General features: G+C 54.4%; 1 protein-coding gene across 1 annotated transcript; it reads right to left on the reverse strand.

The window, feature by feature from the left end:
- Positions 1–336: 336 nt before the first annotated feature.
- On the reverse strand, positions 337–15,216 carry E0L32_005891 (uncharacterized protein; the record flags this gene model as incomplete). Its single annotated transcript, XM_031140463.1, has 3 exons — positions 337–483; positions 541–8,857; positions 8,915–15,216. 3 exons carry the CDS (start codon positions 15,214–15,216, stop codon positions 337–339), a joined length of 14,766 nt encoding a protein of 4,921 aa, XP_030995399.1.
- Between the last annotated feature and the right edge of the window lie 228 nt (positions 15,217–15,444).

Here is a 15,444-nt window from a genome sequence, read left to right on the forward strand (position 1 = left end):
GCAAAAAACAATGGTCTCGAAGACAGAGCTATAGGCGAGTTTCACTGAAACAAGGGTGCCAGTTAAGTATCATGATCTTGATCTCAGGGGTCATACCCAACCTCAAACCGAAACTTCTCAATCGCGAGTTATCTTGTAATGGTGATCACTCATATAATTATCAGCTAATCACCCATCCTACACACAGAATGGGACACATTGTCAAATGAAGGTTTGAATACAACAATCTTCTATCATGTATCATAAGGACGTATGTTGCTATCATGTCAAATGCTCGCTCGTCTATATGCAATGCAATGATGCACCTCTATGAGGGCTGTAGAATGGCCCGTTTGCTCAAATGATATCGCTGACGCTATGCAAGACCCCCACGATCGAATCAATAAGCTCCGCCGCGCCGCCAATACCAAGTCTATCAGATGCACCGAAAACGCCTATGTCTAATGTTTTGTTTCTCACCGCAACTTCAACGTCAACAGCATCCTAAAGTGACATCATTAGTATCTCGTAGAAGTACAGGGGTATGGGGAGAGTGCTCACCGGATATGCTTCTTTGACCTCGTTGCCTGACAGCCAAGGAGAGTTATAAGGTTTTGAAGCCATGTCCAACGGCTCATGAGTGCCAGGAACCTCATCCAGTGAAATCGAATCCCCCGCTGTATGACCATTCTCTTCCTGCGGAGGTACGGTGAGGAAGTTGACGAAGGTGTCAATCTTGATGCCGCTCCACTGGTAGATCTCCCAGAGTCCAACAGCCACATTCACCGGAGAGGAAATCTCGTAAAGATCTTGCTGAACCTGCTTGGCGTTTTTGATAAGGTTTCCGCCTTCTGCCACATGAACGAGAAGCGGCACCAAGGCTAGTGTTGGCAGAGCAGGCTGGGTTTTCTCCCCGGTCGCCTCTCGGTTGGCAAGGTAGACACCGAATACTATCTTCTTCAACAGCCCCGACCCGCGGGCAGCGGCCCGTGCTGCCAAGACACGTGCATAGCAGGCGAAGAAGAGCGCTTGAATGCTGACACCATGGACTGCGGATGCTTCAGTGAGTTGTTCCATGTTGGTGAATGCGGACTCGCGGTAGTTTGAGCCCCGCGAGAAGTCGTCCACAGGCTCCAAATTTGCAGTCATTCTCGAAAAGTGTTCGGAAAGATCGGCTGATTCGAGATAGTTCGTCCAAAACTTTCGGCGCTCATCCACGTGCTCCCTAGACAAACGCAGGAAGGAAAGCTCTTGCCAAGGTCCGAAGCCATCATCGATGCTATCCAATTTGTGCCCAGAGCATAGCTGCTTGAATCGAGTCATGACACATGGTAGACTGACAGCATCATACAACGCATGGTGTATCTGCAGCTTCAGCCTCCACGAATGTGCCGTCCGTCTCTTGATAGAAAAGAGCACCAATGGGTGGACAAGGTTCTGCGTTGCACTCAGCTGCGTCCAATTCTGGGATGTCTTGTCCTCCTTCTCAATGTCGTTCTTGGGGTCATTTTTGCACACGATCCCAATCATAGGGATTGCTGTGTCATTGGTTACCACAAAGTTCATGCGAAGAGCAGAGAACTCTGCCAATATTCTCTGCCACGCTCCTGCTATCTTCGATAAGTTGGTAACGCCGCTCAGTGTATAGCTGAATGTCGGGAAGAAGACTGATCCATCAGTACGCTGCCAGACGCTGAGCATGTGAATCTGCTGGGGTGTTGCTGGAAAGGCATGTTCGACCGCGTCCAGAGGTATGCCGGCTTTCCTGAGAAGTGCTTGCAGGTTAAGAGCTTCCAACGGATCATGCGCTGACACCGGCTGGCTAGTCCGCGTCTCTAGCTGCACTCTTGCGTCACTCATGCCTTCCGCCATGTGTCTGATTGATTTGGCATTGAGCATGGTACGGACGGTGATGGCGATGCCCTTCCTTCGAAGCAGTGAGCTGGCCTTGATAGCGCTGATTGAATCGAGTCCTAAGTTGTAGATACTTTGAGAAATGTTCACAATTGAAGCGTCAACTCCCGCAACTTCCGCCAGCACAGCGACAATACTCTCTTCTAGCGCTGACCGGCCCTTGCCAATTCTATCATCGCCACCGCTCGCTGATGAAGCTGAGCCTACAGAGTTTTCAGGTGGACTTTCTGTAAGCTTGGGTTGAAATTTAGGTAGGCTGCAGACTGACAAGCCATCTTCTGTGAACTCCAAAACTTCTGCAGATGGCGACTGGATCATGAAACCGAGTGCTAGATCGAGCAGGTGCAGTAATCGATGCGAGTCCCGAGACGAAAAGTAGTTATCGGCACAGGCTACTCGCCAGATCAGAGAGTCATGGATGAGCTCCGCCTCGACACAGACGGGGTACTCGACGTCGGAAATGCCGTCAATAGACTTCATCACCTTCTCGCTGTCGTTTTTGCCCGCATTGGGCGGTGTTTGCTGCAAGATGAATAGTGTGTTGAAGAGGCCTCGCGGGTCAGAGGTTGCTTTTTGCGCTTGACGCAAGGGATAGTGCTTGAAGAGGCTGATGTCTGCCATCTTCTCCTGCATGTAACCCAGAAGAGAGAAAACTTTGCCGTGCAGAATGGCCCGGACGGCCACAGTGTTCATCGTCGGGAACATGAGTTGCTCTGCATCTTCAGAATCGCGGCCAGAGAGGACCACACCGAAAGTCACATCCAAAGATCTTGCGAGAGTGGACAAAACTATAGCCCATGCCGCTTGTCCCAGCACCTGCACACTGACAGCTTGAGTCTTGGCAAAGTTGCGAAGTGTGGTTGCAGAGACTTTTGATGCCGCCTCGACTCGGTGGGTACTCTTTGGAGCCGAGTTGGAAGGTTGGTTAGACTCAACATGAGTCGGGTGCACTCCTGACAGATACTCTGTCCAGAACGCTTGCGCCTCTGGATTGGATGATTTCAATATCTGATTCAGATACCCGGCGGGTGATTGGCGAGTCTCCTGCTTTTGACCACGATAGGCCGCCTCCACGTCCCGATGCAAGAGGTCCAGAGACCATCCGTCATAGAGAGCGTGGGCAATTGAAAGAACAAGATACCTACAATCGCGCAGCTTCACTACAGTAAGCTGCAACAGACCAGTCTTCCCGGCTCCCTTCTCCGCTTTGTCTCGGGCTGATTCGGTCACGGCGACAAGCTCGTCAATATGGTCGATGTCCGCCTCGTTGAACAGCCCTGAGACTTGACTATTGACGACTTGGCAGTACGTGAACTGTGTTGAAGGGTTGTCGACCTCGACAAACCCTGTACGGAGAATTGGCGAGTTTTCAACGACTTGTTGCCAACTCTGCTTGAGCTGCTCGAGGTTGATGCTATGAGGCAGCTCCATAATGTCGTGATTGAAGTATCGATGGAAGTCAGATTGTATCATCTCTGCCACCATGGCTTCCTGCAGAGGGGTTGGTGGTAGAACAGCCTCAGCACCTCGGAGATCGTGTCCCTCCTTCGCGAGTTGAGTTCGCAGCAACGTGAATGTGTCAGTCTTCTGGGACTCCGTGCCATCGTGGACGCTTGAGCTGGAATTATCCTCTGCCTTGTCCAGCATGTGCATGAATGCCTTGATGGTTTGACCCTTGATCAATTGGCTGTTGGCCAAAGCGACTCCAACTTTCTTCAGTCGTGCAGATAGTTTAATGGTGTCGATGCTGTCGAGGCCAAGTTCCAGGAGCGAGGTGGATTCATGGACGCTGGTCTCAGGTACTTGAGCCAAACTTGCAATCTCCCGTCGGATGCGCTCTGATGTTTCGCTCCACTGGAACCTAGTCTGAGCCTCGTTGACAGGGCCATTCCCATGACTCCCGGACTTCGCAGATAACTCCAGATGGTTCCAAGTGCCATTCTTGATTGCCCGCAACCGTATTACAGACTCAGGGTTGTCAGCCGCTATGACCGCATTTGCTTCAAACTCGTCCAAAAGCTTCCTGAGAGATTCATCGTCGCCCATTCCAGCCTGAGCGACCAGGGTAATCTGCAACTCCCTATCATGCTTCAAAACCGCTTCGAAGGCCAAGGGATAATCAGGATTTGTCTCAGCTTCAACTTCAGCCCAGAGATTCGATCCGACTGCTGATATGGATGTATCTTGCCGTTGGAACGAGAAGAGCGTGTCGAATAGTTGAGTACCCTTAACGCACCACTTTTGTATATCTCTCAGAGCAACATGCTGAAAGGGCAAGATAGAGGCGTTAAACTCGTGACACTGTTTTGCGAGTGATCCCCAAGTATGCTGGCCGTCCTTGACCATATGAAATGGGACTGTGTTGAAGAGCGGCCCCATGACGTTATCTGCGCCATCGAGATCAATCATCCGACCCGACAAGATCAGCCCGATTGTCAAATTTTCACAGTGATTTTGTAGGACTGTGCCCCAGAGAGCCTGCACAAGTGATGAGTTGGTGACGCCTATCACTTTACACGCTGAGGCAAGGCGCTCAAAAGGTATGCTTCGGATAAGATGCAGGGGTTTCTGCGTTGGTTCAGTTGATAAAGGGCCAAACGCCTGGAAGTTTGCGGTTCTCATATGTTCCTCCCAGAATGGCCGAGACGGTTCGAAGCTCCGGAGAGGACCGTGAAGGAGCGCCTCAAAGAATGTCGGGCCGGACGGCTCCTTGCGAGTTCCAGAGTATTCGGCGGCCAACTCTTGAAGCAGCAAGTCAAAACTATTTGCGTCGTACAAAGCGTGAAAGATATTGACAAGCAAAATGTAGCTCTTGCTTTCACGCAAGATAACGCATTGGAATGATTGTCGGATGTGTTCTTGGTTGCTGGCAACCCATCGCTGTTGCATGTTCGAGATCCCGTCTACCAAATTGTTCTCTGGTAATTCGGATTCCAGCCACGGAACCAAGAACCCCTTGAGCGCCACCTGCACAAAGCCCTCAGTCGTCTCAATGAACTGCGTCCGAAGGATGGAGTAGGTGTCGACCAGCTTTTGCCATGAGTTCCTTAGGCGATCGAGTGAGACGTGATCCGCCAATCGGAACTGGAAGGTATTGAAATAGGTACCATGATGTTCCTCTGATCTTGATCGAGAAATCATACCTTGCTGCAGTGCTGTGCAAGGCGCAATGTATTCAACCATGTCGGGCGAGATACCTAGGGTAGCGCAAACGAACCCCTGATGTCGATGTCGGCAGGCTTGCACCAGCAGCTGTGACTCCAAGACCGAATATGTCTGTTTTGAAGATTTCTCTGCATTGATTGCTCTTACCAACTGGCCAAGATTGGGGTTCTTGAGTATCGTGGAGGGCGAAGCTTGGAGGCCTTCTCTCTTGAGACAACTGGCGAAACGAGCAACAGAGATCGAGTCAATACCGAGATCAAATATGCTGGATGACTGTCCAATAGCTTCATCTTCGTTGATAATGCCCATGGCTTGGAGGGCTCTGGAGATCGCTTGACCAACTTGGTCTAATTGATCCACCTTGTCGATATGGTTCTTGGAGCTCACGAGTTGATCCAGTGGGGTGGCTTCGAAGAGCGCTTTCAGCACCTTGAACTCCGCTTTGTTGTTCGCCGAAAGAGGAATGAAAGGAAGTTGCAGGACATAAGTCGGGACCATGTACGGCGGCAGCTTCTCTCGACAAGCCCGCTGGACTTGATCTGATATGTCTTCCGCCTTGTTGGTGATGATCTGTAACTCGTCGCGACGGCGTGATTCTCCGGCAACCACGAACGCGACGAGGAAGTCTTTCTGCAGTTTTCCCTGACGAATCACCATCGTGGCAACATCGGAGATGAGGGGCACTCCCTTCCTGATCGCATGATTGATCTCTCCGATTTCGAGTCGCTGCCCTCGCAATTTCACCTGGTCATCCGCCCGACCAAGGAAATCGAAGCAGCCATCGTGTAAGATTCGAACGAGGTCGCCCGTACGGTAGACCCGCTCGTTGAACCGTGAAAGGGTTGGAAACCGCTCATCTGTCAAGTCCACCCGATTCAGGTACCCTTTACCGACCAACTTGCCGGCAACGCATAGCTCGCCTATGCCTCCTCGCAAGACAGGTTCCTCCGAGCCAGGTCTTAACACATAAGTGCCGACATTAGGGAACTGTCGGCCAATGTTTGATGCACGGCCATTCCTCGGCACGCAGGGAAAGCTGGTCACGCCAATCGTTGCTTCTGTCGGACCGTAGAAGTTGTGTATGACAGCTTTGTCACCCCAAGCGTCAAGGATCTCTTGTTTCAGTTGCTCTCCGCCAGTGATGAAAACGCCTCGGCAGAGAGATGGGACATCATCTGGGTGTAAAAGTCGCGCCAGGCTCGGAGTGAGGTCGATGTGCGTGATCTCAAGACGGGATATTGTCCCTGAGAGGTCCTCCAGGATCAGATCACGAGGAGCGCTAACCAACGTGATGCCAACAGACCATGTCCAATACTGCTCTAGGACCGAGACGTCGAAATGGAATGATGCGAACTGCAACCACTTCGAAGATTCTTCCCAGTGGTTAGTGAAGAGCACCTGGAAGGCTAGCATGGCCTGTACCGCGTTTTCATGGGTGATGATGCATCCCTTCGGTGTTCCGGTCGTGCCAGAGGTGTACAGACAATAGCAGGCAGACGAGGGGGAAAGGCCATCTGCCAAGAAAGGTCGCGAAGGAGGCATGCTTGACAACTCTTCCTCATTGATCTCGACAGTTTGTACACGTGCGTTGAAGTTGAAGTTGTCCGCAGTCCCGCTCTGAACAAGTAGGACCGAGGCTTTGGAATCTTTGAGAATGAAATCCTGGCGACTGGCTGGTGCACCTGGGTCCAGTGCGACAAAGGCACAGCCAGCTTTCAAGATTCCTAAGATGGCAAAATGCGCTTCTGGACATTTGTCGAAGCAGATAGCAACGATCTGGTTTGGTTGAACATACTTCGAGAGCATATGCGCAACCTTATCTCCATGCTTGTTCAGCTGCTCAAAAGTCCACGTCTTGTCGTAACACTTGTTGCCTTCAAATGACGTTACGAACTGCAAGGCTGTCTTTTCCGGTATCCTTTGCGCAGTATATTCGACAAAGTGATGAAGTAGCGTTGCTTCGGACTTGAGGTAAGGCTCAATAGCAGGCGTGATAGCGAACAAATCTTCGTCTTTCTGAGATAAGGTATCCTCCGTTCCGTCAGACGAGAGTAGTAGATGACTGAGAATTGCATCAAATTGCTCCAGTAGCAAATTGGCATGCGCTAGGGGAATGATATCGTCAAAGAAGGTCACCCTATAATGCAGATGATCTGCACGAGGCTCGATCTCAATGGAAACAGGATATTCAACGGTGCCTTGGTCCGAAACAACCTCCCAAGGAAGGCTCCGCGAGCCTGGGACCTCCAGTTTCTGAAAAGCGATGAGAGTGTCGAAGAGTTGTGATCCTGGATGTCCAAGCCATTGTTGAATGCGGTTCAGCGGTACATGTTGGTACTTGTGAAGCTGTCCATTGTAGTCCATCATTGCACGCAAAAGCTCCGTGTTCGACTGCTTGTGCTCAGCTACGACAGGGAGCGTAGTAATGCACGGAAACGCCGCATCGAGTGTCTTGTCCGTGTTTCGACCCGATAGAACAACACCAAAAGTTACAGAGCTTTCACCGATATAAGATGCAAGTATCCTTGTCCAGGCAGCTTGTATAGCGGCCTGCATCGTCACACCAGCGCTACTTGCAGATTCCTCCAAGACCCTGTGGCTCTGCTTGCTGACCTTTGTGCTGACTTGAACATTGCGCTCATTCATTCGCAGAGTCGTTAGAGTTGGGAATTTGCTGACGGTCGCCTTGGATGCATGATCGTGCCAGAATGACTGTTCTTCTACGTGCCGAGCCGAGCTGTCTTCAAGAATCGCGAGCACGGCACCCTCTGTGCTGTGATCATCTTGCAGGGAATCACCACGAATTGCCTCCGCAACTCTATTGAAGATAAGCTGCAGTGAAGACGCGTCATAAAGCGCATGGTGGATGGCCAGATGCATCGAGATCTTCTTTTCGTCCTCCACTACCGTGAGTCCCCAGGGCGGCCGCTCGAGATACGAGAGTGCCCGATGTGTCATATCAAGTCTCCATTTGTCAAGGCTGAAGTGACCAGCATCAGGTGAGCGCACGACTGCAATGCAGGGTTCTGTTGTATCGCTTGAGACTTGTGCCATCGCATAGGCGCTGAGCGTGTTGTTGACTGAGACAAAGCCTGTTCGAAGCATCGGGGTCTTGCAAACGACAGCCTTCCATGCATTTACTAGGGCCTCCATCATGAGATCAGGGTGCGCAACCATATCCACGAAGTTGAAGTATGCCTGGCCTTGTGATCGAACGAACTCGGTGATGAGGCCATCTTGGAGAGGTGTACAGGGCAAAATGGCCTCGACGACAGTGTCTGAAGGTATCGCCTGTCGAATGGTAGACTCGACCTCTTTTCGGAATTGACCAAGGTCAAACAACGAGTCCCCAAGTTCTGTCTCCTGAGAGCTAGTTGTGCTGCTAAATCCAGCCAGCTCGCGACATGTCGGCCACTCCATGACATCCGTGGCAGACACCTTCAGCCCTTGTTTGCGCAGAGAGGAAGCAATTTGCACAGCGCTGATGCTGTCGAGCCCAAGCTGGTAGATTGACATGTCATGAGTGATACGGGATTCGGAAACGGTAGCGAGACGGGCAAGAGTGGTTCTGATGAGTGACTCCGTCTTGTTCCACTCCTCCTTGTCATTCTTCAGAGTGGAAGCAGTACTTGGGCAACACCGCTCAAACTTCAACTCAAGCTTGACAAGTCGGTCTTTCAGATCGTCAGAGACATTGTCCACTGACACCAGATGTGCAGAGGGTTGCGATAGCGTGATATCGAAAATGTGGGAGAACAGACGATAGATCGCTTCCACGTTCGAGCCTGAGAGATATTGCCTATACTCACATGGTCAGCCATTTGAGACCGAAAAGAAACCCAAGAAACTTACTTACTTGTCATAGTGGAGCTTGACCTGCACGGAATCCCCTCGCGGGTCCGGAGTAAGCTCGCAAACGAGCGCGAAGTCCATATCACCGTCCTCACGCTCAAGCCGCCACACCTCCGCATCTAGCTCTCGAGACGGCATCTGTAGCAACAGCATCGTATCAAAGAGCCCCTTTCCGCTAGTTCCTGTCAGTGCGAGGATCTTGCGTAGTGGTGTGAACTGGTGTTCCAGCATGTCAGGGTTCAGCTTCTGGACTTGCTTCAAGAGGTCGATGTTCCGTCTTGCATTGCCCAGTTGTAGTCGGATAGGCAGAGTGTTGAAGCAAGGCGCCACTAGATCCTCAACACCGTCGACGGGAACTGCCCTGCCGCTGTACACATTGCCGAAACAGACATCGTCAGTCCCTTGGAGAAGGCTCAGCAGTACGGCCCATGCGCTCTGGCTGGCTGTCAGAAGCGATAGACCTAGAGACCTAGACCTCGCTTCAAGCGCTGATAGAGGGATTGATAGTTGTCGAGATAAGCACCCCTTAGTTCCGACCCATTCACCATTGGTGGCTTGGAATAAGGTTGGTGAAAAGTTGGCTAGATGTTCGGACCAGAAACCATCGCCAGAAGAACTCTTGTCCAGCGCATACGACAGAAAAGCGTCATAAGTCGGCGCAGCTGGAAGTACCAAGCCCTTCACAAGATGCTCAACCTCGAGAAGCAGGCGATCCATCGCCACTCCATCATAGAGCGCGTGGTGACACACAAACGATAGGAACACCTCCCCGTCTTGCCCCAACGCCGAGACTGAGACTGGCGGCCGCAAAGAATCAATCGCGCAGGGAAGTGTCCGCAAATGTTCCGACTGCCATTCCTCAAGAGATAATGCGCTGTTGGTCGATGTATACCACGTGCCATCACAGGTCTCTCGCAACACAACCTGTGCGATGGGACGTTTTGCATCTTGCGTAGTGACAAAGCACGTTCGGAGGATGGGCTGTCGTTTGCATATCTCTCTCCACGCCGCCTTCATCGTGTCCAGAGGCACCGCCAGGCGGAACAGCATCTTCTCAACATACGGAGCGTCTGGTGTAGTCGAGCTTGCTAGCATGGCCTCTTGGAGCGGCATGCATGGCAGCACCTTCTCCACAGCAATTCCTTTGCGCTCGAACTGTGCCGTGATCTCCGCAAGAGCTTCCTGAGAGAAAAACGTACTTGCACCCTCCCTGAAAGCGGGAGTCTCATCACCTAAAGCTAGTGAAGAAATAGTTCTACCGAGCTGAGCAACACAGCCAGCCTGTAATATGGCACTGACGGGGACGCGAGTGCCCAAAGACCTCGCTAGGGCCTTGGAGATCTTGATAGCTGATATCGAATCGACCCCAAGGTTGGGAAACGGCGTCCAGCGCCCGATCGACTCCGCCTCAATCCCTCGGGCGTCTGCAAAGGTCTTCGCGATGCTCCGCTCCTCGCTGCTCCACTCCCCTTCCTCTGCGCCTGGCCCTGCGGAGTCGCCACAGGCGGCGAGAACCTCATCGCTCAGCTCCGCAAAGCACCCTCGTAGACGATCCTTATCGACCTTTCCGGCCGGAGTAAGGGGAATAGACGATACAGCCAACACGTAACTGGGCACCATGTATGTTGGCAGTCTCGATTTTAACAAGCTTAACAAGTGCTGTGTCCTTTCTCGGGCCGCATCATCGCTATCTTCGAGGAAGCCGAACGATGACGCCGAAATCGAAGAAGACACATAGAATGTCGCCAGCTGCTGGGACCCCTGCCGGGTGAGAAGCAGAGTCACAGCACTCGTCACTTGCTCCGCGGAGCTCATCACTGAGTTGATCTCGTTCAACTCGATACGCTGACCGCGCAGCTTGATCTGGTCGTCCACTCTCCCAATGATCATCAGAGACCCGTCCGGGAGCATACGGCCCATGTCGCCAGAGCGGTATAACCGGCCGTACTCGGGGTGTTCGATGAAGCGCTCGGCAGTGAGCTCAGGGAGATGCAAGTACCCCTGGACGACTTGGTCCCCGCCAAAGCAGAACTCACCTACGCTACCCAGCGGCACGATGTCGAGGCTGCCCGGGCGCAAGACGAACGACGAAGTATTCGCAAATGAGTGGCCGAGATGACGGATCACATCTCCCGGCGCCATCTTCTTGACCGTGCAGATGTTTGTCGTCTCCGAGGGCCCGTACCCCTGATGGAGCTGGCGAACCCAGTTTCTCGCAACTCTCGCGGTCATGGGCTCGCCAGAGGTGACGAGAAACTCCACGCTCGGCACGTTCGCCGGCTCTGCCAGCGCGGCCACGGTAGGTGTCATGCTGAGGTGCGTGATCTGCATCGTCCTCATAGCCCTCTCGAGGTCCTCGAAGAGGGTGTCGTTGATGGCGGAGCAGAGGCACATGCCTTGTGTCCAAGAGAAGAAGATCTCAAACACGGAGACATCAAAGGCTTGGGAACAGGACTGCAGCAGTCGAGCGTTGGGCCGAACGGGAGGGTAGATCCGTGCGAGAACGTCAAGATTGCTGGTGATGTTGAGCTGAGTGACGCATACGCCCTTGGGTGTTCCTGTGCTGCCGGACGTGTAGATGATGTTGGCAACGCGTGATGGGTCGACAGCGGTGCCAATGTTTGAAGTGGGATACTGTGACAGTGAAACACTGCCAATGTCAGCGAGAGGGCAAGGTATCTTGTCTTGGAGAAGAAGTCCAGTCTTTCTGTCCGTGAGGCAGAGTCTGGTGTCACTCTGATCCAAGATCAGCTTCACGCGCTCGATGGGCGTACTTGGCAACAGCGGCAAGTAGGCACATCCCGTCTTCAGAATGGCAAGAATGCCAGCGTAGAGCGGAATGGACTTCTCCATGATGATAGCAACGACATCGCCCTCCCTGACGCCGAAAGACTGTATATGTCGGCCGATCTGGTTCGCCAGCTCATTCAGCTGCCGATAGGACAAAACCTCAGCATCCATTGACCCGTCTTCGATCGAGGAGGCAAAGAGCACGGCAGGCTCATCTCCCTTCCTCGAGGCCGTCGCCTCAACAAGACCAGCCAGGTCTGCACAACCAGTATACGGCGCAGGCTGATCATTATACTTGGAAAGCATCCCAGCAGGGAAGGTATTAGTGAGCGAGCTCAGCTCGCTATCGAGGTGGTCTAGCATAAACCTGACCACATACTGGTACTGCTCCTGCAGAACCCGAACCTGCGCATCAGGCCAGGAGGCCAGATGGTACGTCGCAGAACAGGTGAACCCAGCAGATGTCGGCTCGACCTCAATGAGCAAGCCGGTCTCTAAGAAGTCTTGGTGCGCGACCTCGCGCACAGGCCCGCCCCCTCGAGCTGTACTATACAGCGACTCCTGGTATACAAACAACACATCGTACAAGTTCTGGCTCGCAGAAATACCAGCGGCCTTCTTGATCTCTCCGAGAGGCAGACCCGAGTGAGGCAGCATAGCCCGGTTCAAAGCATGGATGTTCTCGATCAGCTCGCGGACAGACCTGACTTGCGAAAGGACGACTCGCAACGGCGCAGTGTCCATACAGGGGCCCATAATGCTTTCGATGCCAGGCAGTCCGAGAGTACGACCAGACGTGACAGTGCCGATAGACACGTCGCTCTCGCCTGTGAGCATACTCCAGAGCCACACGATGCCGGCTTGGAAGAGAGTCTGCGGGCTACACTGCAGCAAGTCGGAGAGCGCTTTGACTCGAGAAGCATCCACGCCAAGCTGCACCCGCCTCGTCAGGACTTCGTCAGTGTCGATATGCTTGGGCTGCAGCTCGAGCGTGGCACTCGGCTGGAAGCCAAGCAGATTCTCAGCCCAGAACTGCTTCGCGGCCTCTGCCGCATCCGAAGCTGCCGCAGTGTTCTGATACGCCGCGAGATCACGAAACTGAGTGCGGTCGGAGACATCCTCCCCACCAAGCAACGCGTTGAGGTCCATGATAATAAGATCGAGTGTCCACCCGTCATAAAGCGAGTGATGTATGCGGACCAAAACGCGTCGTTCTAACCCCTCCACAGAGTCGCAAACCTGAACATCGAACGGGCGCAACAGCCCGTCAGAGTCCAGTTGATACTCTCGGTCAAGCCGATCCACTTCTCGCACCTGCGTCGGCAACAGGTCATGCCAAACGACCTGCACAAACCGACCATCCAGGTACAAGAAGCCGCTTCGCAGGATGTCGTTCTTCTGCGCTACCTGCCGCACACAGGACCGGATCTGCTCAGCACTGCACTCGGCGGGGAAGCTCAGCTCGACCCAATTGCAGTACGCCTGCGAATTGCGCGTTGTCTCCGCAAGCATGGACGACTGGAGTGGTGTACACACATGAGCATACGAACTCGTCGCTTCGTCCACGGCCAGAGCGGCGGCCACGACGCCCCGATCAACAGCCGCATCCCGCATCGATACATCGAGACTGTCACGCTTCTCGCGCTTGATCTGCATATAAAGATCATGAGCCGTGCACGCATTCAATACATCAACAGCACTGACATCCCGACCGACCTTCCGCAGCGCAGCAGCAAACTTGATCGCCACGAGCGAGTCCAGCCCAGACGCAGCCAGCACAGAAGAAGGCGAGACCTTGGCACCGAGCACCGCGGTCGCGAGGTCGCACACCTCCCTCTCCAGCTCGTCCGCATAGGTCACGCCTTCCCCGGCGCTCTCGTCCCTCCTCGATGACGCGGTATAGTCAGCAACCAGCCGCTTCCGGTCGACCTTTCCAGACGGCAGCCGCGGGAAATCGCGCATGAGCACCACATCCCCAGGGACCATGAACCGCGGCAGCCAGGCCCGGCAGGAGTCGAGGACCCGCACGTCCATGCCATCTCCAGCATCGACAGTGCAGAACAGCACCAATATCCCCGCGACGACAGACGCCACGGCGCCGTGGCAGCCTCCGGTGCGCAGCGCCGCATGCTCGATCTCGCCGAGCTCGATGCGCTGGCCCCGCAGCTTGACCTGGCCGTCCGAGATGCGGCCCATGCACTCGATCCGCCCGCCGGGCAGCATGCGCGCCCGGTCGCCCGTGCGGTATAGCCGCCCGTGCTCCCTAGTCTCCACGAACGCGGCGGCCGTCTGCTCGGGCCTGTTGATGTACCCAGCCGCGAGCTGGTGGCCGCCGACGGCGAGCTCGCCGGCCTCGCCCAGGGGCAGAACCTCGGGCTCGTCCGTGTTGTCGTCGCCGCCGCCGGCCTCGCGCAGGATGAACGCGGAGACGGTATCCAGCGGGAAGCCGATGTTGGCCGGCTTGGCGCCGGCCGCGAACGCGGGCTCCAGGGTGCAGTGGATGGTGGCCTCGGTCGGGCCGTACATGGCCCACAGCATGCTCTCCTTGTCCGCGTCGCCGCCGAACTCCCGCACCACGGGCTCCTGCAGCATCTCGCCGATCGTCAGCAGCAGGCGCAAGCACGGCGCGCTCTCCCGCTTCCGGAGGAGGCTACCCGCGACCGTGGGCGTCAGCTCGCAGGCGTCGACGTTCATGCGCGTCAGCACGCTCGGCAAGTCGCTGAGGAGCTCCGCGCGGTGGCAGCTCACGAGCGTGGCACCGCGGAGAAAGGGGAAGAAGATCTCAAAGACTGAGACATCAAAGGTGGGAGCGGCGAACTGCAGGAAGCGAGAGAACTTGGGTATGTGGCGGTCGTGGCCGAGGAGGCTCTGCGCGGCGGCGTCGTGGGAGATGCCGACGCCCTTGGGGGTGCCCGTCGAGCCGGACGTGTACATAACGTAGGCGAGGTCAGAGGGACTTGGTTGGTAGGCGGTGGGGTTACCTGAAGTTGGCCTCTCTTTCAGGAGGCTTTGGTCAATTGTGATAAAGCGGACGCCATCGATGCCATCGAACTTGGACCGCAGTTCCGGAGTGGTGATGACGACCCTTGTATCCACATCTTTCAGGATGAATTTGATGCGGTCGGAGGGCGCGTCGAGGTTGAGCGGGCAAAAGGCCCCGCCAGCCTTGAGGATAGCCAGCTGAGAGACATGTAGCTCAGGGCACTGAGGCACCAGGACCGGAACCACGCCGGGACCCGCGCCCGGTTGCTGTGAGCTGACCTCAGTCGTGATGCGGCTGGCTAATACATCTGCTGACCAATGAAATTGTTCGTATGATAATGTGATCTTTGCGCCGCTGGGTGAGAGATAGTCGACAGCGGGAGCATCGCTGGCGATGCTGGGTGTTTTGGCAACAAGGTGGTGAAGGAGACTCGGACCGGGTAACCGTCTCGGGTTAGGGTTCAGTATGGAGAGCGTCGGTACAGAGGAGGCCGCTGGAGTGTGCGGATGTAGTGTTTGGTCGTGGGTGGCCATCTTGGTGTGTTGCTGTGTGGATGTGTAGCTGTACGTGGATCTGTATGTTTGATATGATGGGCGCGTGTCGATGAACGATGGTGAACAACCGTGTAAACCCTCTCTCACGCTCAGCACTTGAGCTAGATGGGGCCAGTTCGAGCCGAGCTGTAAGAACAAGGAGGGGAAAATGTAGATAATTAACCCGAGAAACACAGCAGTGTTACCCTTGCTCCTTTCTATGATGCC

Source organism: Thyridium curvatum (assembly GCF_004353045.1).
Source record: "Thyridium curvatum strain D216 chromosome Unknown NODE_32_length_403697_cov_78.906415, whole genome shotgun sequence".
Taxonomy (NCBI): Eukaryota; Fungi; Ascomycota; class Sordariomycetes; order Thyridiales; family Thyridiaceae; genus Thyridium; species Thyridium curvatum.